This window comes from Lampetra fluviatilis, chromosome 14 (assembly GCF_964198595.1).
Source record: "Lampetra fluviatilis chromosome 14, kcLamFluv1.1, whole genome shotgun sequence".
Classification (NCBI taxonomy): Eukaryota; Metazoa; Chordata; class Hyperoartia; order Petromyzontiformes; family Petromyzontidae; genus Lampetra; species Lampetra fluviatilis.
Genome location: NC_136288.1, coordinates 9,865,141 through 9,889,737, shown reverse-complemented (window position 1 = coordinate 9,889,737; position 24,597 = coordinate 9,865,141). Strand labels below are relative to the sequence as shown.

Here is a 24,597-nt window from a genome sequence, read left to right as displayed (position 1 = left end):
TTCCCCAACAGTCTGATCAGGCTATACGGGGAATCTTTGTCTTTGTTACATGCAATACAAATAATTTGCACATGCTATTGTGTGAAAAATGGAATTCTCACTAATAAGTGTTGTGTTTAAATTTCGATTTAAAGTTTTCGTGACTGCAGGGATTAATCTTCTTGGTTCTTTCGGTAAAGTCACGTAGAAGGGAAGTAATAAAATAATAAAAATAAAACATAAAATAATTCTCACGACGTTTCGGCCACAACGCACCTGATGACGGCTGCTTGCGTTGTGGCCGAAACGTCGTGAGAATTATTTTATTATTATTATTATTATTATTTTATTACTTCCCTTCCATGTGACTTTACCGAAAGAACCAAGAAGAAATGTTGTGTTCTCTTGTGACATGCTTGTCTCTCTGTGTCCACGTCGGATGTAGGCAATGTTGGCAGCAAAGTAGTTGCCCAGAGTCACCTGCTAGACCTGGCTCATTGCAAGTCGGGCCCCGAGTGGAGTCATGGGGACTACCCGGCCATGGTGTGCGATGCCTCCGTGCGCTTCCACCGACTCGCCTTCAACAGTCCGAGCCCCAGTTCCCTGGAGGGCAAGAATGTACTGCTCACCAACACATATGGTGAGCCATCGTAGTTCTCTCGTGTGTCGCTTCAATACATAGGCTGAAAGTGGTCATCCTGAAGATATGTAGGAATGTTGAACTTATTTTACATCGTACGTAGCCAGCCGTGCTAAACGGATGTGCGGGGAACAAACTAAACACTAAAAGCAGTTTTAAAGAAATTAGTATTCAATATTGGTTTTAAAGTGGATAGCTCCAGTAGCTCCATAATAACTAAGGCATACCCTTCATGGATTCAAACCCGTGTTGCCCAGCTGCAAACTGAGACTGGAAAATATGTGTTGCTGTTGTTGGACGTTCAGTGTCCACACACTTTGCTCTGTTTTAGTCATTTCCAGCTAAAATACTTGGGCTCGATTCATCGACTGGCTTACAGACATTTCTGCAGCAAAAAACGATACCTAAATGTATTTGGTTGCTATTGTTGGAATACTACAAGTTGAACCCATGCCCACACTCTACGCACGCATCTGGGATTGGTTTTCAACATTTGCTGCAGACACACAAACATAGGTGTTGCGTGTATGATGTATACATGAATGTACGGCACGTCCATACTTATGTTTACATTATGCTACACACGGCCTGCATGGAGTCCTGTATAGTATGGAGCATTCATAGACGTCCCCGTGGTCATGTATTATATGGTTTACTACATATAGGGAGTTATGGTAAATACTATATGGAGCACAGTATGTAATGTATGCATACTGTCTGAAACTATCATATATAGTAAAACCTTGTTATTTCAGTTGCTGATCATTCGTAATTGGGGATAATTAGGCACGGTTGCGCTTTCGGCATCTATACGATGTATTTGTCATTCGCCATGAGCCAAATTGCTGTAACGAATGGTCCAATTTCGGCATAGCACAACCACTCGGTATGGTGGCGGCGCGTGTGGTGAGCGTGAGTGTAGACCCATCGCTTTGTACTTTACCTTGTTTATGCATACTCTTAGTTCTTTCGGTAAAGTCACGTAGGTAAAAATGAAATTAAAATTAATAAAAATAAAACAATAAAAATCACGACGTTTCGGAGGCAACACAAGCTTCCGTCTTCAGGTGAAACAGTCACAGCAAAATATCTGTACCTTATATAGTAGTTACGGGGGGAGGACTCAGGAAGGGCAGCGGGGGAGGAGGAGTTGTGAGGTGGTCAATTACTGCTTTTGTTATACTGCTGGGTGGGTAAATGAATTAGATACATTTAAGCCGCTCATTGTTATGCTGTTTGTGCGCAAGTCACTTGTTTATGCACTCTGTGCAAGCCAACCGTCTCAGAAATGTCGTCTACACCTACATCAAGAAGTAACAGAAAGGGACTGAAGTATAAATCCCTTAGTCTGCGAGACAAATCCAAACCTTTGTAAAGAATTGATGGTGGATGTGTAAATGCGTATGGTGTGTGAAGAGTTTGGAAAACAAATGTTGAAAAAAAAATTTATCGGTGTAGGAGGCACTGGGGAATATTGGTTAATTCGGCAAGGCCAGAGCCCCATATGTGTAAAATTAGCAAGGTTTACCGTATATGTATGCATGCATGTGATATTCGTGGTCAGACTGTGTACGCAGTATCTGTATATCGTACTCCGGCGGTGACCAATGCACCAAGCACTGTGATTATCCATCCTGGCGGACCTCGATGGCCTCCTCAATGATTCCCCAGCGAGCTATTGGCCAACAACGAATTACCCCATAATACATGTTTTTTTTGGGTTAGATCATGTCAATAGAAATGTGCCGCTAAACCCGCCACCACCCGACACAGCAAATATGTAAGGTTTGTCACGTAAACAGAACATTCCAATTCGTTGCTAGTACAGCACACCGAATGTGTTGGAGAGCAAATCCACAGCATTTACAAAGTTTCGCCTGTAATTACAACCGGCATCATCAGGCGACAGACAGATTTGTGGAGACATAATCCTGCTTCGTTATTAAATAGAGGTATAGATGTGATGTCGCTCACTTGTAGTGAATCACAACGCATGGATTTAATCCAAATCCCTGTAATAGAGTACCATCGCCATCTAGTGGTAGAAGTTCATGTTTTTAATGTCGTGCAGTGTACATTTTTATTCAGCGATCCTATTTGCCATAAGGGGCCGTCCATAAATGACGTCACGCGATTTTGGACGATTTTTGCCCCACCCCCTCGTCACACGGCGTCACAAAAAGTCAGACCCCACCCCCTCAAATATGACGTCACAAAGCTATGCCCCCCCCCCCAAAAAAATACATGCTTCAAATCGCTTTAAACTATTGTCATTGTAGTGCGTATTTAATGTGGCGCTGCACTCTGATGTTGTAGGAGAAGACGTCTATCAAAAAGTCTAATTAAGTAGAACGTGTTGTCTATATTTATTTAAAGTTGCGCGAAACGTCTCCACAAAGACAAAGATCCCCCGTGTAGCCTTAACAGACTGTTGGGGGAAAGTGCTATTAGCGAGTAGCACCTATGAAGGCCGGCAGGGGGTAGGGGGTGGGTGACCAGCACCACGCCCGGCCGTCTTTGTCTCTCTAGTGTGATTAGGGCCAATGACTCAAAGCCATCGCTGTGTTCGTAAAAAGAAACGGTTATTAAAGAGTTTATCAGGCGCACAGCCAGACAAATCTGTCTGTCCGCCTGATGAAGCTAGTTGGAATTAGCTAGTTGGAATTAGTAACGTCGTACTCAGATTGTAAATGTTGTGGATTTGCTCTCCCAACACACCGGTGTGCTGTTATAGTGACGAATTGGCGTGTTTTGTTAACGTGACAAACCTTTCTAGTTGGTACTCTTAGGTTTTTCGGTAAAGTCTCGTAGGTCAAAATAAAACTAATTAATAAAAATAATAGAAATAATGATTGAAACGAAATAATCTTATCATTTTTTTCATTATTTATTTTTATTTTTACCTACGTGACTTTACCCAAAAACCTAAAAGTATGAATCCTTGCAGTCACGAAAGCTTCAAATGTAGAACTTACTAGTTGGCTTTGTCGGGTGGTGGTGGGTTTAACGACACATACCTACCCGATCGAACCCAAAAAAGCCCCCTAGATCAACCATCCTAAGAGAATACGGGACATCCGGCACGACTTTAACTAAGCCCAGACAGCCAAGCCTACTCAGCCGCGTTGGTGGTATAGTGGTGAGCATAGCTGCCTTCCAAGCAGTTGACCCGGGTTCGATTCCCGGCCAACGCATGTTTTAATATTTTTTTCTAAAATAATTTTAAGATAAAACTATTAAATTATATATTCGTGTAATAAACCCGTTCAATGCAATTAATCATTATTTAGCTCCGCATCGAGAGTTGTGTGAAATGCAAATCATCTTGTAAGCGTTGTCGAGTTTATGTGCGTTAGAGACACCGTGTGGTGGGAGTGTTACGGCTGAGACAGATCCACCCTCATCACAGTGACCACGAGGGGGCGCGATCCGTAGCGCGTGCTGCGCCGTGGGACGCGACCAACACCGCTGAGCGAAAGCGGCGCTGCTTTGCACCGCGCTCAGCGTCTTTGGGGCCGTCCATAAATGACGTCACGCGATTTTGGACGATTTTTGACCGCCCCCCCTCGTCACACGGCGTCACAAAAAATCAGACACCCCCCCCCCTCAAATATGACGTCACAAAGCTCTGCCCCCCCCTCCCCCCAAAACCATATTTCCATTTTGAAAAGACAAAATGCTTCAAATCGCTTAAAACTATTGTCATTGTAGTGCGTATTTAATGTGGCGCTGCACTCTGATGTTGTATCAGTGTTGTTATAACAATTGGTGTTGTAACAATTCTATATTTATTTAAAGTTGCGCATTTTGATGTGACGTCAAATTTCTCAACCCCCCCCCTCCTCGTCACACATCGTCACAAATGTGTGACCCCCCCCCCCCCCAGGTGCGTGACGTCATTTATGGACGACCCCTTTTCACGGTAGTGCCTTGCGTGGTCGTTTGAATGAGATGTTTAGGAATTAAAGTATTTTTTTTTACCGTGCAAAAGCCCATTTTTGCGAAATTAATTCCCATTTTTTCCCATCGGTGCGCATAATTTACGAACAATTAGGATTAAAAAAACTGTCATGTAACGCCTCCAATATACCTTTGTGTATTTACCCCGCAATGTCAAGTAAACGTGGTGTGCGTGCATCCGTGTGCAGGTACTAGCGAGGTCCCTTTCCTTAAGAAGCGCCTCACCCACCAGAGGGGCTGGATGGCTCTACTGCCCAGCCGACAAACTTACCGCTGGGCATTCCAGGATGCCGGGCACATCACCAACATCTCCTACACGGCCACCTTTTATGGCCTCGCGGTGGGTACATTTCTCTTTCCTCTTAGCACTCTCTCTGTTAGGCAGCTTGCAGGGATAGTAATAGGTTTTTACCCTTTCAACTGGTACAAAAAAAACTGACACCTTTATACCAGTTGAAAGGGTAAAAACCTATTACTATATTTTGCCACTGGTAAAGGAGGTCTCATAGTGTAGCTTGCAGGGATGTTTACATCGATCAAAAGAAATACGACATTCCTTCCACATCTTATCCTCTGCTGTTTTTTGCTGTTTTTTCCTGGATTTTTCTGTTTGCGCATAGTCACTTTAAGATGTTTTCTTGTTCATGTTTTTGTTTGTTGCGGTTGCACCCGATTCAAGAGCCGAATGGCTCACAGGGCTATACCAAATGAATGAAACTGAAACTCTCTCGCCAACAGTTAATATTCTTAAATAATGTGTCCGTCCACGTAATCTGTGCGAGCTGGAAGAATGTCAGTTGGCTACCACATTCCCAAGCCCTCCTTCATCAGCTGTAGCAATGATTTTCACGTATGTATGTTGAACTTCTTTCGCGCCATACGTAGCCAACCGTGCTAATCCTGGAAAGGTTCCTTGTCGGCAATTGAAATGCAACATTATGCACGAAATAATTGTCGTGGAAATTCGTCGAAAGTCAGACTGCGATCCCATGCAACTCCCGGTGGAGGTGGTCACGAGCCAGTGGTGGACATGCTGTTACCGTTTTATTGCGGAGAACAAAGTACCGGCAGGCCTTGCCGAACGCAGAGTTTACGTTCCCAGAAAAATGTCGTGTTGGACAAAACCACATTCGACAAATAATTGACCTCATGGGGAAAATGGGGTTTGCATTCCTGGGTCTCAAATTTCAATCCTCTCCTTCTTTGTTGAATTAATTCTTCATAATAATAATGGTCGCGAAAGCCTACGTGTTAAACTGAACTAATTCTACTTGATTTGTGTCCTTATGACTGTACTAAAGTTTCTTGTGTGTACAGTATTCCCTCGTTATTCGCGAGGGATACGTTCCGGAGATGCTTGTGAATAGCAAATTTTGCAGATAATGATTTTAGTCTGCGAATATAGTTCGCGCAACATCTGCAGATGCTTCTTAAACTTCTCTCATCTCTTTAACTCATCACTTTTACGTAACTTTCTCTCTCATCACTTTCCTTCTCTTTCTCGATGCTGTCATGTAGAATTCCAGATGCGATTCGCGGATAGCTAAGATCGCAGATTAGCAGGTTTGTCAATAACGAGGGAATATTGTATACTCTTCATTGTTCAATTTCACCTCAACACAAAACCCCCGGCTCCATTACTCTTATTATTTGGTTCTTTCGGTTAAGTCACGTCTAAAGATAAAATAATAAATTAAATTAAATAATAGAATACGACGTTTCGATTGCAACACAAGCAATCATCATCAGGTATAATGAAATAGCGACATAATATCTAACCAGAAAACTATAGACAGACATATTAGCAGACAGATATCACAAGATACATACATAGCGAGAGCAACACAGGTGACAGAGAGGGGTGATCGTCTCTGTGGGGTGGCCGCACCACTGCACTCATGCCTAACGCTTCCCCCTGAGACTGAATTCCCAGCCCGACGCTCGATCTGTCACTTGAGCGTTAATGATTCGCCATCGAGGCATCCGTATGACGCCCTCAATGAGTGGATGGCTAGATGCATTCATAATAGAGGTTTTTTGGGTTAGATCGTATAAATATATAAATGTGTCGTTAAAACCCGTCACCACCCGACACAGCCAACTAGTAAAAGTTGTCACGTAAACAGAACATGCCATTTCGTCACTAGTACAGCACACCAATGTGTTGGAGAGCCAAGCCATAACATTTACAATCTGAGTACGACGTTTCGCCAGTAATTACAACTAGCACCATCAGGCGACAGCCAGATTTGTGGAGAAGTCCACCCGTTTCTTTCTTATATAGAGGTGTGGATGTGGTGACCACACTTCTGTCCTCTTGCACAAAGTGGGGGGGGGGGGTTATTAATGAGTTAACGTACATTATGCATGCACATTATGCGTGCCCTTTGATATTGTCCTTGCTGTCCATTGTGTGTATTAAAATAGCTGAGATGACTAGGCATGAGGTTTGGCAAAATTATTGAGAATAGCAAATTGCCAAAAACATATATTAACTTCAGTGAAGCAAAAGCCTTAAGAGAATTCACAGCAAATGAAGATATCCAAATTCTTGCTGCTGATAAGGGCCGATCGACTGTTTTGATGCCCGTGAGGACTACGATAATAAAATCAAAGATTTACTCGATGAAGGTTAACCTTAAAATTAAACGAGATCCAACCGGCACCTTGGAACGTAAAACAACGGCAATCATTGCCAAGTCATCAATTCCCAAGGAAGAGCAATACATGATCAAACCAAGGGCATCAAAACCACCAAGACTTTATGGGCTACCAAAAATTCACAAACCTGATGTCCCATTAAACCCATAGTTAGTACAAAAAACCTCTATTATGGATGATATTGGTCGCGAAAACCTACTTGTTAAACTGGCTAGATGCCTTCTGCATGTTGAGTGTGTTACATTATCACGCAAAAACATACACATGCTAAAAACATCTTCTTCTTTAGTGCTGCCTAACGGCGTGTGCGACTTCACGATGATATTGGTCCCGGTCTAGCACGGCGTGTAGAGTTTGTGCTGTTGTTAATTGTAGCCATGTTTTGATGTTACTGAGCCATGTCGTTTTTGGCCGTCCTGGTCGTTTTTTCCCTTCGATTTTTCCTTCCAGGATTTGCTTTAATAGCTGGTATTTGTGGTCGTTTCGGGCAATGTGGCCTAGGTAGTAACACTTCCTGCTAATGATGGTCTTCAGCAGTTGCCTGTCAGTGCCCATATCTTGCAGAACTTGTGTATTGGTGGTTTTGGCTGTCCATGGGATTTTCAGCATTCTTCGATACAGCCACATCTCGAAAGCTTCAAGCCTTTTTGTTGCTGTTGTTGTCAATGTCCACGTCTCTACTCCGTACAGCAAAATTGACCAGATGTAGCATTTCAGTGTGCGCAGTTTCAGTGATGTACTCAAGTTGCGGTCTGCAAGGAGTGTTTTCCATTTAATAAATGCTTGCCTTGCTTGTTCAATTCTGCTCTTGATTTCGACTTCATGGTTCAACTGATCGTCAATGATTACACCAAGGTATTTAAATCGGTGTACTTGTTCCAATTTTTCGCTGCCAAGCTTGATTGTTATTTCGCTTGTAGTTCGGCTGACCTTCATAACCTTTGTTTTCTTTTTATTAATTCGTAAGCCCCATATTTGACTCTCTGTGGCAACCTCGTCCAAGATTTGTTGTAGGTCTTGTTCCGAATCGGCCAGCAGTGCAGTGTCGTCAGCATACCTGATGTTGTTGATGTATTGTCTCACAGTCGATTCATTGACACCTTCTAAAAAACGCTCTCATGGCATTACTTTGAGACATGGAGATGAGAATTTTAGTAGCCTCAAGCCGTGTATAGCCGAAACATCACCCCCATGTTCCGGAAAACAGACCTCACAAGGTAAAACATGTAGAGTTGAAACACGCATTGGATAAAGCCGAGTTGGCCACGGTTTCCCTGTCTTTAAATAGTAATGTTGGAACAGAATTACCCCAGAATATGAACTAGTGGCCAATATGCAAGACTTGCTACGTAACAACAAATCCCTTCTCCTTGGGGATTTTGCCAGCTGTTGGTAATTATTACCAAGAGTACTGGGCCAACCCAGTTATTTTCAGGTTAAATTCTTGCCAGTGTAGCTGGTATATATTAAAAGTTGTCATTTAGTTATTTTACTCATAACGATTTTCAGCTCATTCTCAATTTCTGAAGATTTTTTTTACGACACAGAACTTTGTGGTCTGTGTGGGTTGGTGCCGGGAGGAGCCCAGGGCTGGTTTAGACATCACTCAATATAAATGTCAGCTCATAGTGCAGTGCAGTAACCACTGCACCACAGCTCCATCCCATGTGATTTTATTTCCACTCTCTTGATCAGTTTCTGTGTGTGTGTGTCGTTGCTCTCACAGGAGGATGACTACGTCATCATAAACCACAACCTGACTCAGGCGCCTGACAAGTTTTTCACAAATGGGCTGGACAGAAATAACTCCGCGGCAGGGCTCAGCGCAACCAGCAGCCGCACCGGGGACTGGGTCTTCAACGCGACGAGCCGCGACCTCTATTACATGGGTAATGAGTGTGCAGACCTCCGCTCCCACGCTTCCTGCGCACGGGATAAAAAGACACATCCCCAATCATGGCGGCGTGTTCCGGACACCTCTCCACTATACCAATATTGAAAATGCACTGTGGCCGGGATGTATTGTACGCCAAGTTAAAACGGTTGCATATGTCATAATAAAAACGCGTGAAAAATAGCTGTGAATAATCAGATAGCAAAGTGTGTCTGTGATCGTCCTTGGCTGTGGGTGTACAATTTCTCCTGTGTAATATTTGAGGGGGTGATGGGTCAGGCAGCCCAAATGAATCCTGTATAGTGTGTGTGTTCAGCCTGTGTCAGTGCATGAGTTGATCGGCACGTGTGTATCCCACATGTGTATATCGACATACTTACAGTGTAGTATACATATGTGACACGTAGTATTTGTCTCTATCCACTACCTCCTTACAGTCCCAGAGAGCCATTAACGTCGATCGCTGCAGGTACTTTTGTACCGCTGCAGGAGCGTTCAGTATTTTCTGGGAGGGGGAAATTTGTGGATGTATTTTTTATTCTATACACTCATATATATTTAAAGACAGTTGCCGAGTACAAAACCCAACGTCCCCAAAGCATCATGCGGCCAGTAACAAACAGCACAAACGACCGTCTTGGTTGCATTGTGAGGTTGCGGCCGTTTATTCGGCGCTGAGCGTGCGTCACTTTGTCGCAGTGTCGGGGAACGAGTCGGGGCCCATGGGACGGCCCTCCTCCTCCTCCTCGCTGGATGCAAGCGTGCGGAACCAGAACGTGGTGCTTAAGGTGCTGCGCTGCTTCTACGAGGGATGCATCGTTCCGAAAGTCAAGCCCGTTCCTCCCAATGCCGTGAAATACGAGTAAGCCTCGTCCCGCACTGCGAGCGTTCGTGACGTGCGTCCATTCAGCGTGGCGCACTGAACACTTAAAACTATGAAGCCCAGAGAAAGAGACTTTTAAGACTGATCATTTTAGCACCTTGGATCAACAATCGCAATAGGACTTCTGTTTCGTGCGGGATGCTCATAAAGAAAAACACATTTGCGGGTAATACAGATATTTTTTTATCGTGGGAATTGTGGAAATAGTCAATCGTTGAGAACTATTGATTCAGAAATAAGAGCACTCACAGCAACGGAGCTGTGTAAAGTGAAACCTTGAGAAACAATAGCTGTAAGAAGCAAGGAGAGGGAGATATTATTTAGAGATGCATCTGCAGTCACGCCGCTGCCTCAGAAAAAGCCACCGCCACAAGCAGAGTTCACTCTCTCAATACCCGGCCTTTCACGCGACTCTCGCAAGGCCTGGACAACTCACCATTGGGTTTGCTTTAGAAATGCCATAGTAATTCCAACTTATTATATCCTATCTGTTCCAGTCGTGCTCTTGGCACAATGTCACGTGACGAAGGGTCCATTCATAAATGTCACCGAGCAGTGTGCCTTGTGCAATCATTTTGCTGAGGAAGAGTGTTTTAAAATAATTATCCCCAAAAATACATAACGCGGCCTTTTTATCCATTCATACAGGGCGCATTTCACTCCCCCAATAAACTCTGTGATGAAAACTAAACTTGAACAACATACAATCAGGCGACGTTATGGCTATTCTTCTTAGCACAATGAGATTGTTGCATAATAGTACACTTATAGGAGCTGTAATTTATACAAATGAATAATGTGATTTTTTTTTTGGTGTGAAATCATTGGTGAGCCGGCCGAGGCTATCAACTCTCTCCACTTTAGAAGCCTTTTTAATGACGGGCCGCTGAAACCCAGACTTCACCCCGTAACCTCAGCAGGGCTGGCTCAGCACTTTTACCTAGGAGCTACGCAGCTACCTTGGGAAATCCCACATGAGAGAACACACGTGGGTTTTAGCACAGCGATTATTAGAAGGCGGGGGGGACGGAGATTGCTTTGGCACGGAACAGTGAAGCCTTATGAAGCAGCAGAGAGCAGGAATGTCAAGTTGTCCAGAGAACGACATCACGTTTATATTTGGGCGCCGCGGTGGGGAGATGTTAACTACCTCGCCCGGTATACAGGAGGGCGTCGGTTCGATCCTGACCCTGACCCTGATGCGTGCATATTTTGAGTTTGTATGCTCTCCCCGTGGTCGCTTGGATTTTTTTCCAGGTCCTCCGGGTTTTCCCTCCACATTTAAAAACGTGTTTAGAGTATTTGGTTGCTATACATTTCCATGTGATGAGCCACTTCGTTGAGTTATCATTTGTGACTTCTCAAGCAGAGCTATATAGCTGAGTGGGCCTTACCTGGTCAAAAAAAGTACAAAAATTATCAAATAATGATAACTCATGAAGACAGGGTGATGGGGTGAACACATTCAGGGCACTTGTAAGAATGATACTATTGCAACTCCCACGGAAAGCGGTGCGTTTTGAGGAATGGCTTTAGGTAATAGAGACCGTAGCTGCTATCAAATTGAGGGATCTCATGACCTGCAAAGATGTCACATGTTGTAGTGGCGAGAGAGGGGGTTTCAGTGTGTGACAAGATACGTTTTTATAATGCGTGACAAGAGAGGGTTGTTCCCTCTGAACAGAAAAAATGTAAAGAGTAAGATTTATAGGGGAACATTAAAACATAAATTCAGGTCACCCTATAAAGTACTTGCCCCATAATTAAACGAATATTTCTAAACCATATGTCCACAGAAATTAAGCAGGTCCGTTGTATTTGAATTGCTGATTTCACTTGCGTGACAGTAGCGTGTGTGTGCCAGGCTGTGGCGTGACAGTAGCATGCGTGTGCCAGGCTGTGGCATGACGATAATGTGCGTGTGCCAGTGTGTGACGTGACAGCATGCACGTGGTGACTAAGTGAGGCCCTCTTTGACTGTGCGCATCGCTGACGGTGTCGTCCTTCTGTCAGAATCTGAAGGCTTTTTTCTTTAATTGATTCTCCGACGACTCTGAATGTCTTTTTTTTATTTAAATGAGAAATGATACAATGAAGGAACAAACTGAGGCTCGGCGTAAAACGTCTGCGCGTATCTGTAGGCTGTGGTCAAACAGCAGCTTCTGGCTCGCGTCGCCCGAGAACAACCACTCCGTGCCAGCCGACGGCAGCAACGTCACCGTGCCACCAGGTACACGCGCCCCGTCTCCACGTCCCTCTTCTTGCCGTCGCCTGCCTCCCGCAAGAGTGTCCCGGGACGACCACGTATCTGCCGCAGCTTGAGCCGCTTTGCGAGCGTTAAAGCTGCCACGTGACCGGAATATTCACCCCGAGCTGATGTGTTGGGCAAAATTTTCCCTCGTGTGAAAAAAAGGAAAAAAAGCCAAGCAGACAGCGTAATTAAGAGTCGTGATTGCATTTGGCATTTTAAGATCTGGTGACTTGAATCTTCCCTTGAGCTTGTACACATTGCAGGGCTAGTGAGTAACTCAAATAGCAGGGCTGTTGTGGTGGTGCAGTGGTTCGCACACTGTGCCGTGAACTTGGCCGCCTGAGTTGTCACGGCGAACATTAGTGGCAAGCGGTGATGAATGTATATTTGAAGTCATTATGCTTGTTGATCAAGAAAAATCATCGCCGAGTTTCGAGATTGTTTTTTTAGGAGGATCCTGCCAAATGTTCACAGGAGGCAGCTGTGTTATCCCAATTGAGTAATTGGCAGGTCATGTTTCAGCCTTGGAATGTTTGGCCAATCCCAGTTGCATCGTATGTTTTTTTTGCTGATTTTTAATTTCAACGTAACTGTGAATACATTTCAACAAGTGCCCTCTCTGCGCTGATTGTGGCACTCTGGGCCTGGCGCAGGCTCCTGGCTGGTCCTAGACGTGGCCCCGCCCGTGCTGCACCGGCTCACCGTGTACGGGGTGCTTGAGGTGCCGGTCGACGTGTGGAACCGCAGCGCCCCACCGCTGGTGCTGAACATCACCTATCTGTCCATCCAGGTGAGTGCGCCGCCTGTTGAACTGCTAAACTGAAACTAGAAACAAAAATATTCCTGTATATTTATATATAAACTTGATTTGGAGCTTTCGTGACTGCAGGAATTACTCTTTGGTTCTTTCGGTAAAGTCACGTAGAAAGAAAATAAATTAAATAATAGCATGCGACGTTTCGATTGCAACACAAGCAATCGTCATCAGGTAGAAATGAAAGAGAAAACAAACCTAGCTATACGGGGGATCTTTGTCTCTGCGTGCGTCTGGCAGGGCGGGCGTTTCATCGCGGGCCGGGAGGAGAGTCCCCTGGAGGGGGACTTCTCTGTGGTGCTGCGTGGTGACCATCTCACCCCGGACTGGCTCCTTCCCAACGGACCCAACCAGGGCTCCAAAGTGATCGGTGCGTCCTCCCTCCACCTGCCGTGATCTCGCTGATCGCCACCGTGACCGTGGTTACCGATGGCAACGTAAAGTTAGGAAATTATCGGGAAAAAAACGATGTGCGTGTGTCTTTTTTAAAAGATGCTCATCACCCATGTTATGAGCGCCCTCCGGCGATGATTTGTTGAATGATGCCTCAATCGTGTGGAATATTTTTTTTATTTAAATAAATCAAAGCAATCCTTGATTACTCTATTATAAAAGTGTGGTGTCAGCTGTACAATTAGTGAAACCCGGTAATGTTCACAAGGGCAGGGCATTATACACAATTTGTCAAATACTGTATAACAAATGTTTACCGGCATTGGTGGGTTAGATGTACAGCCGTCCACTTCTATGGCTGCAAATCGTAAATGAAACCGATATATAGATCACAGTTTATCAATATTATTATTATTATAATGATGCTTCTTTAGCCATGAAGACCTCAATGAGTCTCAAGACTTTTTTGGGAGGATCCGGCCAAGTGGCCGTAGTCAGCACGATCGCGAGCCACTCACAATAGTCCTGAGATTATCTTTGCAAAGCCATTTAGAACTATTCCACAATTTGACATCGAAAACTATTAAACGTTTTGAGCCACCAGGCCGCCCCCGTGTGTGTCGTTGGACGTGGCGTTGCGAGGATCGCCGTGCGTCTCGCGTCTCACCTCTCTCTCTCTCTCTCGTGTGCCGCTGCCGTTGCTGAACAGGCGTGTTCGGGGGCTTGGACCTGCACGGCACGAACCACTCCGTGTACAAAGTAAAACTGGGCCAAACGGCTGCAGCCGGGAGCGGCAGCATCACGCTCGCCAGCCCTGTTGACTGGAAGGTGGGATTCCGTGTGTGTGTGTGCGCGTGCTCACTGAGCAGTTAGTGCGCTGCGTTTTGAACGCGGCAACCCGAGTTAAATTCCCGCTCATGGCCAACACCAGTAACAATTATCTGAACTGGTCCTGGGCCTCCCCTATGTTTACTCAGCCTGAAACGAGTACCTGGTGCAGTGTATAAACATCACCACTGGGGAGACAAAGGTGGTCGGGCGTGGTGCTGACCACCCACCCCCTCGTGTGCCATCACGGTCTTCATAGGTGCTCGCTAACAGCACTTGCCCCAAAAGTCTGTGAAGGCTACACGGGGGATATTTGTCTTTATGTTCACTAATGTATTAGTTCATTTACTAGATGACAATTTACGGCAAATGTATCGGCTGTAACCAGACTGTGATTTTTTGTGTGTGTGTGGCTTAATTTACTCTTTATATTCACATGTCAGCATTTATTATAGCGTGGTCTTAATGGAGAACTACGACCAAGCAGTATGTGGTGAGAAGTAGATTAACCCATCTGTATTGGTCGTCCATTAAAGGGCTGATCGTGAATAAGTAATGAACTTTCATGTAGGTGGTCATTACACATTACCATCCATCATCATCATCATTCTACCCATAGCTTTTCTCTTATGAAGTTTCTGTCACGTTTTTATGTATCTTTCGCTCCGTTTTTATGTATGTTTCGCTCCGGATGATCGCTGCAAAGTATGATCTGTGTTTTGATTTAGTGTGCTGATCTTAATGGTGCATTGAAAAATGTTGATACTCCGACTGATGCTCTTGCTGTTGTGGAGTGACTCATGCAGCCAGCTGTGGCTTCAGAGTTTGGTAGTACATGTTGTTTACGTCGTTTATTGTGAAAATTCGGTCACAGTTCCTATGACCACTGTTTCATTGCTTTTATGGCTTTATTTTGGTGATTTTCGAAAAGTTTTTTGGTTTGGCCATGTTTGTTTGTTGTAGTACAGAGTTAGACTGATGGCCTTAATCTAAGTTGTCTTGTGGTTGTTGTTGTTTTACTTGCATCCCACTGGGATATTTGCACACAGTGTTGGTGTACGATGCTTTTTCTGCAATATTTTGCTGTCTTTTCTTGGATTTTCTATTTGCACTTAGTCACATAGTCACTTTAAGATGTATTCTTGTTCATGTTTTTGTTTTTTGTTTGTTGCGGTTGCACCCGATTCAAGAGCCGAATGGCTCACAGGGCTATACCTAATAAATGAACTTGAACTTGTATGATCACAAGCTGGTTTTATATAACATTTCAGCCATGGCAGCTGTCTGAGGTCCCAGAGGCAATGTTTCCAAAGCCTTATCAATGACGTGCACGAGTGTAGGTGGGCAGCGACGTCGTGATCAGCACCAGCAGCTATGACAGCTGGCAGACGGAGACTCGGCGTGTCACGGCCGTGTCCGCCGATGGGCGTACGCTGTCTCTCAACGCCACCCTGCAGTACTCGCATAAGGGTACGTGCAGCATCGCCACCCTTATGTCATAGTCTGGTGCCAATGCACCGGTGCTTTAGCTCTTAGACTACCACTCCTAAAGCCTCACGTCACAGTCATTCCGCAAACATGCAGAAGATCAACACCACTATGAGACCTCATTTACCAGTGGCAAAATATAGTAATAGGTTTTTACCCTTTCATGTTTGCAATAACCACAACACAAGCAGTCAAAATGCAAACAAAAAGAAACAACTCTGATAATGATATGCACTGTCCAAGATGACACCTTTTGGCGTCATCTGGTCCAACACCAATGGAGACTAGGCTCTAAGAAAAGCTGTCTCGTGTGTGGACCAATCAACTTCAAGGACAGTGCATATCATTATCAGAGTTGTTTCTTTTTGTTTGCATTTTGACTGCTTGTGTTGTGGTTATTGCAAACATGATGCCTTGTATAAAGGTGTCAGTTTTTGTACCAGTTGAAAGGGTAAAAACATATTACTAAGATCAACACCGTAAACATTCGCTGAGAGAGTCCACGTATCTTGGGAGGGTCCGGCTAGCCTAGCAGCTTGTCACCGAGCGGCGATTCGTTCCGTCGCCCGCCGTGCATATTGTAGTTGAGCGTCGTCATCGTGGTCGTCGTCATCGCGTGAATCCCCCTCCCTCAACGGGGCTGCGTCCGTCTGTGCCAGGAGAGACGCACGCCGTGCAGGGCGCGCGCTACACACTGGCGGCCGACGTGGGCCTCCTCACGCGCAACGTGCGGGTGCTGGGCCATGACCAGCCCGCCTGGTACTCCGAGTCGTTCGGGGCACGCGTGCTGGTCAGCGCCTATGCCTACGGGGAAACGGAGTACCTAGGTACGTCCGGTACCCCGCCCCCACCGCATGCTCATGCATGGCCACACGTCGCCGCAACGCGTACGGCAAAGAAACAGCAGCAGCGGCAGCAGCAGCAGCAGCAACAATAGCAGCAGCAGCGGCAGCTTTGCAATAGCAACTTAATTTTTCATCCTGAGACCAAGTCACCCACAATGCACCAGGTCTTGTCAAATGTCCAGGGTTGAACCTGATTAGTGCTTATTATAGACAACCGCTATTTTTGTGAAGGCATTGTGGGCAGTAGAGAGCAATTCATAAAAATCCACTGTTCTTCTGCACTCTGCAAAATATAGAAATACGAGGTTGGATTACAGATTCGGGGAATAAAATTAGGGAATCGTGAGCAATACAAATGGGGAAAATACAAGAAGCCACAGTAACGGAGTTAGCCACAGTAGAAACAAATTGTTTGAGCCAGGGAGAGATGTGGGCTTACGAAAACAAAACGGTCACTGGGAGTTACAGAAGCAGAGAGAATTTGCCAGGAAGAAATACAGAGGTAGAAAGCTTCAGGCAGAGAGAAAGGCAGACGCAGTTCTACAAAACTTGTAAAGATATCTCCATGACATTCCTTGTTATGCAGATATCACATTGCTTGGTGGGAAGTATTGAATATATAATTAAGGTGCTCATATATTCGTGTAATGCAGCTGGATCACATAATGAGCAGCGTGTTTTTGGCGAAAGTTGTATTTGAAAGCGTTGGACGTACGTGTTATTTTTGTTGTAAATTTAAATGCACGTCACTAAATGGGAACTTATTTGGTACGCGACGCGCCCCGGCAGCTACGAGCCGCCGCTTCCACCAACTTGCGATGTGCTTCCGCAGGGTTCGCACGCATCAGCAACGTGGAGTTCTACCACAGCGGCCAGGAGGGATACCGCGACCCAACAGACCCACGCTACTCCGTCACCTTCCTGGGGCTGGGCCAGGTCCGTGCCTTGCGACCACAAAGACAAAGATTCCCCCGTATAGCCTTTAACAGACCTTTAGGGCAAGTGCTGTTTGCGAGCACCACTATGAAGGCCAGAATGGCACACGAGGGGTTGGGGGGGGGGGTGGGGTGTGTGGCCGGCACCACGCCCAGCCGCCTTTGTATTCCCAATGATGATATTCACACACTGCACTCGGGACTCGTTGAAGGCTGAGTTAACGTAGGGGAGGTCCCGAACCGGTTAAGATATTCGTCACTAATGTTGCCTGTGAAAGGGAAGCAAACTCGGTTCTCCAAGTTCTAACCACGGCGCCACCGCTCCCCACGCGCACTCACACGCACACATACACACTTTTGGGGGTAACAGCTTGGCAATCGGAGCTCCTACGTTTAGGGTTTTTACTTCTCAACCTGCCTCCTTCGAACTTTTTTCTGTCAAATGCCATCCGTTCGCAGCTCCTCTTTCTGTGTTCCTCCCATGGCGAGAAGTTATCTCTCTCCCCTGGTATGCAGGAGATTGCGGGTTAAATCCCGACCCTGTCGGCTGTACATTTGGAGTTTGCATGTTCTCCCCGTGGTCACGTAGATTTTTCTCCGGGTCCTCCGATTTTCCCCTCCACATTTAGAAACGTGCGTTTACAGTATTTGGCTGCCGATATAAATGTCAAACGTGATAAGCCACTTCGTTGAGCTTATAGTTTGTGGGTAGGTCGCTTCTAAAAATAACTATACAGTAAAACCTTGTATTGCGAGTAACTTGGTCTGCGAGTGTTTTGCAAGACGAGCAAAATTTTTTAATAAATAGAAATTTGATAAACGAGCGAGGTCTTGCAATACGAGTAGTACGTATACGCTTTGTCTGCCGAGCGTCACGTGATCACAACTGATATACGAGTGCTTTGATATACGAGTGCTTTGGATTACAAAGACGTTTCTGGAACGAATTATGCTCGCAATCCAAGGTTTTACTGTATAGCTCAATGGGCCTTACCTGGTAAAATAAAAAAACTACGATTTACCACTATTTTTTTTTTAGCAGCCAAATACTTAAATGCGGACGTTGATTCTAAATGTGGAGGGAAAAACTGGAGGACGTGGAGAAAAATCCACGCGACTACGTGGAGAGAGACGCGCAATCTCCAAATACACAGCAGGCGTCAGGGTCGGAATCGAATTCGCGACCTCCTGCATACCAGGCGAGGTAGTTAATGTCTCGCCACTGTTCCTCCTCGTCCCTGCCTCAAGGCAAACAGTGAGACCCCATCCTACGTGCGGGGCTGCTCCTTCCACCACGGCTTCGCTCCGGCCATCGGCGTGTTCAGCACAGACGGCGTTGACATCGACGACAACGTCATCCACTTCACCGTCGGAGAGGGTGAGGGATGGCGCGGCAATCACGACGGATGACAGCGGGCAGGCGCGTTTGACTGGGAATGCTCGATTAATAAAACAGACCGCAAGCGAGGCACCGAATCATCGTTTGCGTACGTTGGCCAATCAAAAACGGGGGGTTTGGCATTTCTCATGACGCTGTACTACCCAATGGAATTATTCGACCCACGGATCGCTTGCCAATGATTCGACTCCGTGATTAACATTCCATGAATCAATTACTCGAACGTGGCTTTTGAGTCAACTATAGACACCTCGGTTCACGATCCACAAGACCACATGTGGGCAGAGACACGCTCCTACGGGCAACGCCACACCTACTTTGTTCCACATATAGGCTGACAGATGATTTCGTCGGGTGTCAGATTTTAGTGCATTACAGTGTCCTCCCATATGCACTTCTCATCTTATCTCAACATATTTTAAAGGGCACCCCCAGTGACAGCCATCTCTGTGCGGCACAAATTGACTCAGCACCTGGCCTGCAACTAGGCATTAGTCGGGGGTGAAGATTGCTATATACAATCCCAATCGAGTCATTTACAAGTAATTTTTCGAAAATGTGGACTGACGCCAGCATACAATGGCCTACTCTTGCGAATGACGTCAAGGGGTCTTTAACGTCCACCATGAAGTGGATGGCGAGTAGTCTTAATATGGTTATTACATTTGCAGTTCTAACCAGGGCGGCCTGCCGGATTTGAACCGTGATCCTCTGCAACAAACGAGGGAACGTGCTACCGCTAGGCCAATAGCGCAACGTTGTCCTGCGAACAACAAAGCTGATTCTTATACTCTTTGGTTCTTTCGGTAAAGTCACGTAGGTATAAAATAAATTACGACGTTTCGGGCGCAACACAAGCGTCCGTCATCACCCGATACCTACGTGACTTTACCGAAAGAACCAAAGAGTATGGATTCCTGCAGTCACGAAAGCTTCAAATCAAGACTGATTCTTATAATGCTTAATATTTGAGTCTGTTCAGCACTGACATTCTGATAATTATTGGTCAAACTCTTGCAGAATGATTTTAGAATTGTGAGTTAGGAGTGTAACCGATAGCGCACCGCGTTTAGTGGTGTACACACGCACCCCTGACACGAGTCTTGTTCCAGCCAATCAGAGCCAATCTGATTTCCTCCAATCTGCTCGCTCAGTGGCAGAATCCTCTTCCGAAATGTTCACTTAAATAACACGAGCGATTGTGTTCGCTTTCCTCTCCTTAGCATTTACTGGCAAATATATATTTTCAGCAAAACTCGAGGTTAAAACCAACAGGATGTTGTCACAGCTCAGTGATTCGACACAAGAGGCCCTCACTTGACATGCAAATGAAGCGCACGGTTTCCAACTGGGGAAACTGTTTTCTGATCTAGCATCAACAAAACCTATTATTTTTTCGTCATAAATATTCAACTAATCAGGAATTAAATTAATCTGCAATGAGCAATTAGAATGTGAAGTGATGGATGCATGTATGCTCATTGCGCAAAGACGAATGGAGGGGTGCATGCTGGGAATTGTACAGGAAGTGGGAATAAATGGATTGGGGAACAAATGCTAATTATTGGCATCATATTTATTTATCTGAAAAATTGCGTGGGCAGGGACGCACCGCTAGGAGGAGGGATCATGGCAAATGGTAGAGACTGACAGTGTGATGACAACAACAGGAGGGAACTCGCCTGAGAAGATTAACTTAACAAAGATGAGATCAGGTCACGTGCAGGAGGTGCTTGATGATGTTTACATCACAAGACAATGACGACCTCTTTCAGCAGTGGAGATAGATCATGGTTGATTATGATGACACATATACGTACATAACTGCCCGTTCTGTTTTTCTCCTGCCCTCCTCATGATGAGTGCCGTGGCTACTCGCGCCTGCTGTAATTATGGTGACATTTCAAACCACAGCCTCCTTGGTGTTGCCAGAGCGTCTCAGTCCAGGTTGGCGTGCCCCAACTTGCGAAGTAAAGGATCGTTTTGTGACGCGAGTCTGGAATCAAACCTGCAGCAGGCCTTCTCATAGCTACAGTGTCACTCCACAAAGAAACACATTTTTTTCCCCTAACTTACACTACGAGTGTTAAAAATAATTACGAAAATAAATTGCTGGTCTCTTGTCCACAATTATTATATAAATATAAAGTACACTTGTGGGATTCTAGATTTGAAGATTTCGTGACTGCAAGGATCCATACTCTATGGTCTTTTCGGTAAAGTCACGTAGGTAAAACAATTAATAAAATAAATTAAATCACGACGTTTCGGAGGCCACACAAGCCTCCGTCTTCAGGTGGAACCGTCACAGCAAAATTACCTGAAGACGGAGGCTTGTGTTGCCTCCGAAACGTCGTGATTTAATTTATTTGTTTTATTTTTTAACCTACGTGACTTTACCGAAAAAACCAAAGAGTATGGACACTTGTGGGAATTCATCGTCAGTAACTTTTAATGAATTCTTGGATGTTGAGTACCACTCTGAGACTCCGGTCCTGTGACGCATAGGAGACTCATCACAGGGCTCCTGCCTTACAGCACAATCGATCGAATTAACGTGCGGTGGATGAAGCACGTCCCTTGGTTTGAGTTCTGGGCATGCCAGCCTGTGAGAGTCGAGAGGGTTTGTGGTTTCTGCGAAAAAAAATCTTTATAGCTCATTGGATTCCTCCAATATAAACAAAGATTCTGATTCTGAAGTGATTTAAACGGTCACACTCCTCATCATGGGGAGCCGCCGTGATGCGAAGGTTTGAATCACTGCACCTGGAGGCCAAATGTCGCCGGTTCCATCTACTGGTGCGGCAGTTAAAACGATGGCTCATGGTTTTTCTTCTTCTAATCTCTCCTCTTGCCTCTGTTGGGCCAGCGGTATAAATGGGCACTCCACAGGTAGTCGATCGGCGGGTCGCGTGTTGGTGGGGTGTGGGGTGCGTCCACCTCTTCCAACACATCTGGTCACCGTGGAAGGTGGTCCAAGAGTTTGCCCTTAATCGAGGTCCTTCCACCAACAGTGACACGAGCAAGCAAATTTCAGGACCGCACTTCTATTAACTGCTCGTCACGAGTGAAAACAGCTGTTCAAGTGGAAGGGGGCGGATGTGGTAATGTGGTGGTGCCGTTGTCTGCAGGCATCCGGGTGGAAGGGGGACAAGTGCGCATACGCAGGAACCTGGTCACCCTCTCCGTGTGGCCGGGCACCTACCAAGACCGCCTAGAGACAAACAACCTATTGCTGTGGCCTGCAGCCATACAGGTATCTTTGGTGGCACACCTGCACTGCAGCTCCGCCATTCTCACGTCAAGTGCCGATATGCTGAGGACAATCGTGCTCCAACCTCTTGGGCATGGCCTCTTCTTTGGCTGCGACTCTGTAGATACATCTCAACCACCGGCCATCATCCCGTAAAGTCAATACGATTCCCACACCTGTGTTCTCTAATGTGTTCCTCTTCCTCTCTCTCAGTGTAATTCCCAGAATGCATCTCTCCATGTTGGCCAGGCAAGGTTAAGCACTGTGCCTGGGCTGGCCTACACGAGGCTGCCTAGGCCCTACAGGCCCTTGTTGCCTGAACACCACGTGTTGCGAACTAATTCTGACATTAAGGATTGGGAGTGCATTTTCATGGTGATGCTGGCCAGGATCGCCATGCGTACTTCTTTGAACACGTTTCAACTGAGGGGAGATGCATAACAGTCAACACCCTATGTTATCCGACTCTCTGTTGTATTACATTACATTTCTAAGTATACTAGATTTGTGTTTCTATTTCATTTATACCTGATGATGATTGCTTGTGTTGCAATCGAAACGTCGTATGGTAGTATTTAATTTATTATTTTATTTTTATACGTGACTTTACCGAAAGAACCAAAGAGTAATTCCTGCAGTCACGAAAGCTCCAAATTAAGTATATACATGGGTAGAGAACAAAAAACCGCAAATCAGAGACATCGTATTGACTGTGACGATAGGCTTGGACAGCACGCATTGTGAGAAGGGTACATGGCGACTGGCGATAGAATGTGCGCTAAAGAAGGGAGCACGCCTGAGAGGACGGTGAAATTAGCTCCTGTGCAGGAGCAGGATCATAAGGGATGGCAGTGTCGTAGGGAGGTATTCATCCAGTAGTAGATAGATCATGGATGATGGTAATCATGACGATGTCCTCATGGATGCTGCTGAATGTTGTGATTTCAGTGCTTAGTCAAGTGCTGAGCTCATCATCTCCCATGAGGTTATTAGAATGAGCACTGCTCATTATCCTGATTTACAACTCGATACCGCGCTCCATTCCAACCTATAAACTAAACTCTAGCAATTTTTATTTATTTTAACAGATAAGGCCCGCTGAGCTATGTAACTCTTTTTTAGAAGCGACCTGGCCACAAATGATAGCTCAACGAAGTGGCTTATGATGTGGAAATTTAGAGCAGCCAAATACTCTAAACGTATGTTTATTCGAAATGTGGGGGGGCGGGGGGGGGGAACCGAAGAAAAATCCACACGACAGTGGGCAGAGAGACACGCAAACTCCAAATATACAGCAGGCGTCAGGGTCAGGATCGAACCCACGCCTTCCTGAATACCGGGCGAGGGAGTTAGCATCTCCCCACCTTCACACCCCGTTGATCACAGGGGGAGGGAGTATGTGTGCACGTTATCACAACATGTGACACAAAACACGATGCACCTGCAGTTAATTGCACGCAGCAGCTGCAGCTGGGAGGGCCTGTGAGAGGAGCAGATACAGCCACATGCTCTTCATGAACGGCACTGGCAATTAAATAACAATTCAACAAGAATTTAACAACTCCTATGTGTATGTGGAGTGGTGGTGCAATGGTGAGCACGCTGTGCTTGAAACCCGGCGACCTGAGTTGAATTCCCGCTCACAGTCAACACCAGTGACAATGATCTGAACTGGTCCTGGGTCTTCCCTAGGTCGACTCAGCCTCAAATGAGTACCTGATGTGGGGTTTAAACATCCCCTCTGGGGAGACAAAGGTGGTTTGGCGTGGTGCTGGCCACCCACGCCCTCGCGTACCGTTCCCGCCTTCATAGGTGCCCGCTAACAGCACTTGCCCCAACAATCTGTTACAGGCTATAGGGGGGATATTTGTCTTTGTCCTTATCCAGGTACACTCCACCTTCATCGATATCGCCTGGTGATGTTTAGCGTCCTCGCAGCAGCCGGTGGGTGAGTTGTGTCGGCTGTGCTTTTGTGGGACCGCAGGTGCACGAAGCCACCGATGTGGTGCTGCAGGGGAACGTGGTGGCCGGATTTGAAAGGTTGGGATTCCGGATCGATGGTGAACCTTGTCCAGGTTAGTTGCCTCCACATTGGTTACCACGATGCTTTAAATGGACAGCTTTCCATGGGGGTTATTGTTTATTTTTCACTTGTTTTACACAGTTGCAGAGCACAGGTCTAAAAATATAACACGGGCAGCAGCAATCAGCCCTGTAAAACGTTGTGCACTCGATCAGAGTTAATGCGTTTCTCGAATCCAGCGAGGTTATTACGCGAGCCTGGGGAAGGAGACAATGGGAGGGAATTCCTAAGCAGAGCAGTGAGAGTGTAGAAGCAGGAAGAGAAGCGTGAACTGCAGTGCGGTGGTTGATT

General features: G+C 45.8%; 1 protein-coding gene and 1 non-coding gene across 2 annotated transcripts in view; both read left to right on the top strand.

The window, feature by feature from the left end:
- LOC144935857 (fibrocystin-L-like) overlaps positions 1–24,597 on the top strand; it is a 159,296-nt gene that overhangs the window by 101,341 nt on the left and 33,358 nt on the right. Inside the window, 14 exon segments of the mRNA XM_078862684.1 lie at positions 425–619; positions 4,768–4,919; positions 8,967–9,129; positions 9,834–9,996; positions 12,159–12,247; positions 12,922–13,058; positions 13,323–13,452; positions 14,185–14,303; positions 15,644–15,773; positions 16,451–16,618; positions 17,469–17,572; positions 18,820–18,949; positions 22,102–22,226; positions 24,208–24,298. Coding sequence (XP_078718810.1) covers positions 425–619; positions 4,768–4,919; positions 8,967–9,129; positions 9,834–9,996; positions 12,159–12,247; positions 12,922–13,058; positions 13,323–13,452; positions 14,185–14,303; positions 15,644–15,773; positions 16,451–16,618; positions 17,469–17,572; positions 18,820–18,949; positions 22,102–22,226; positions 24,208–24,298 — 1,896 coding nt within the window.
- On the top strand, positions 3,742–3,813 carry TRNAG-UCC (transfer RNA glycine (anticodon UCC)). Its single transcript has one exon. It is a non-coding gene; the product is annotated as a tRNA-Gly (tRNA).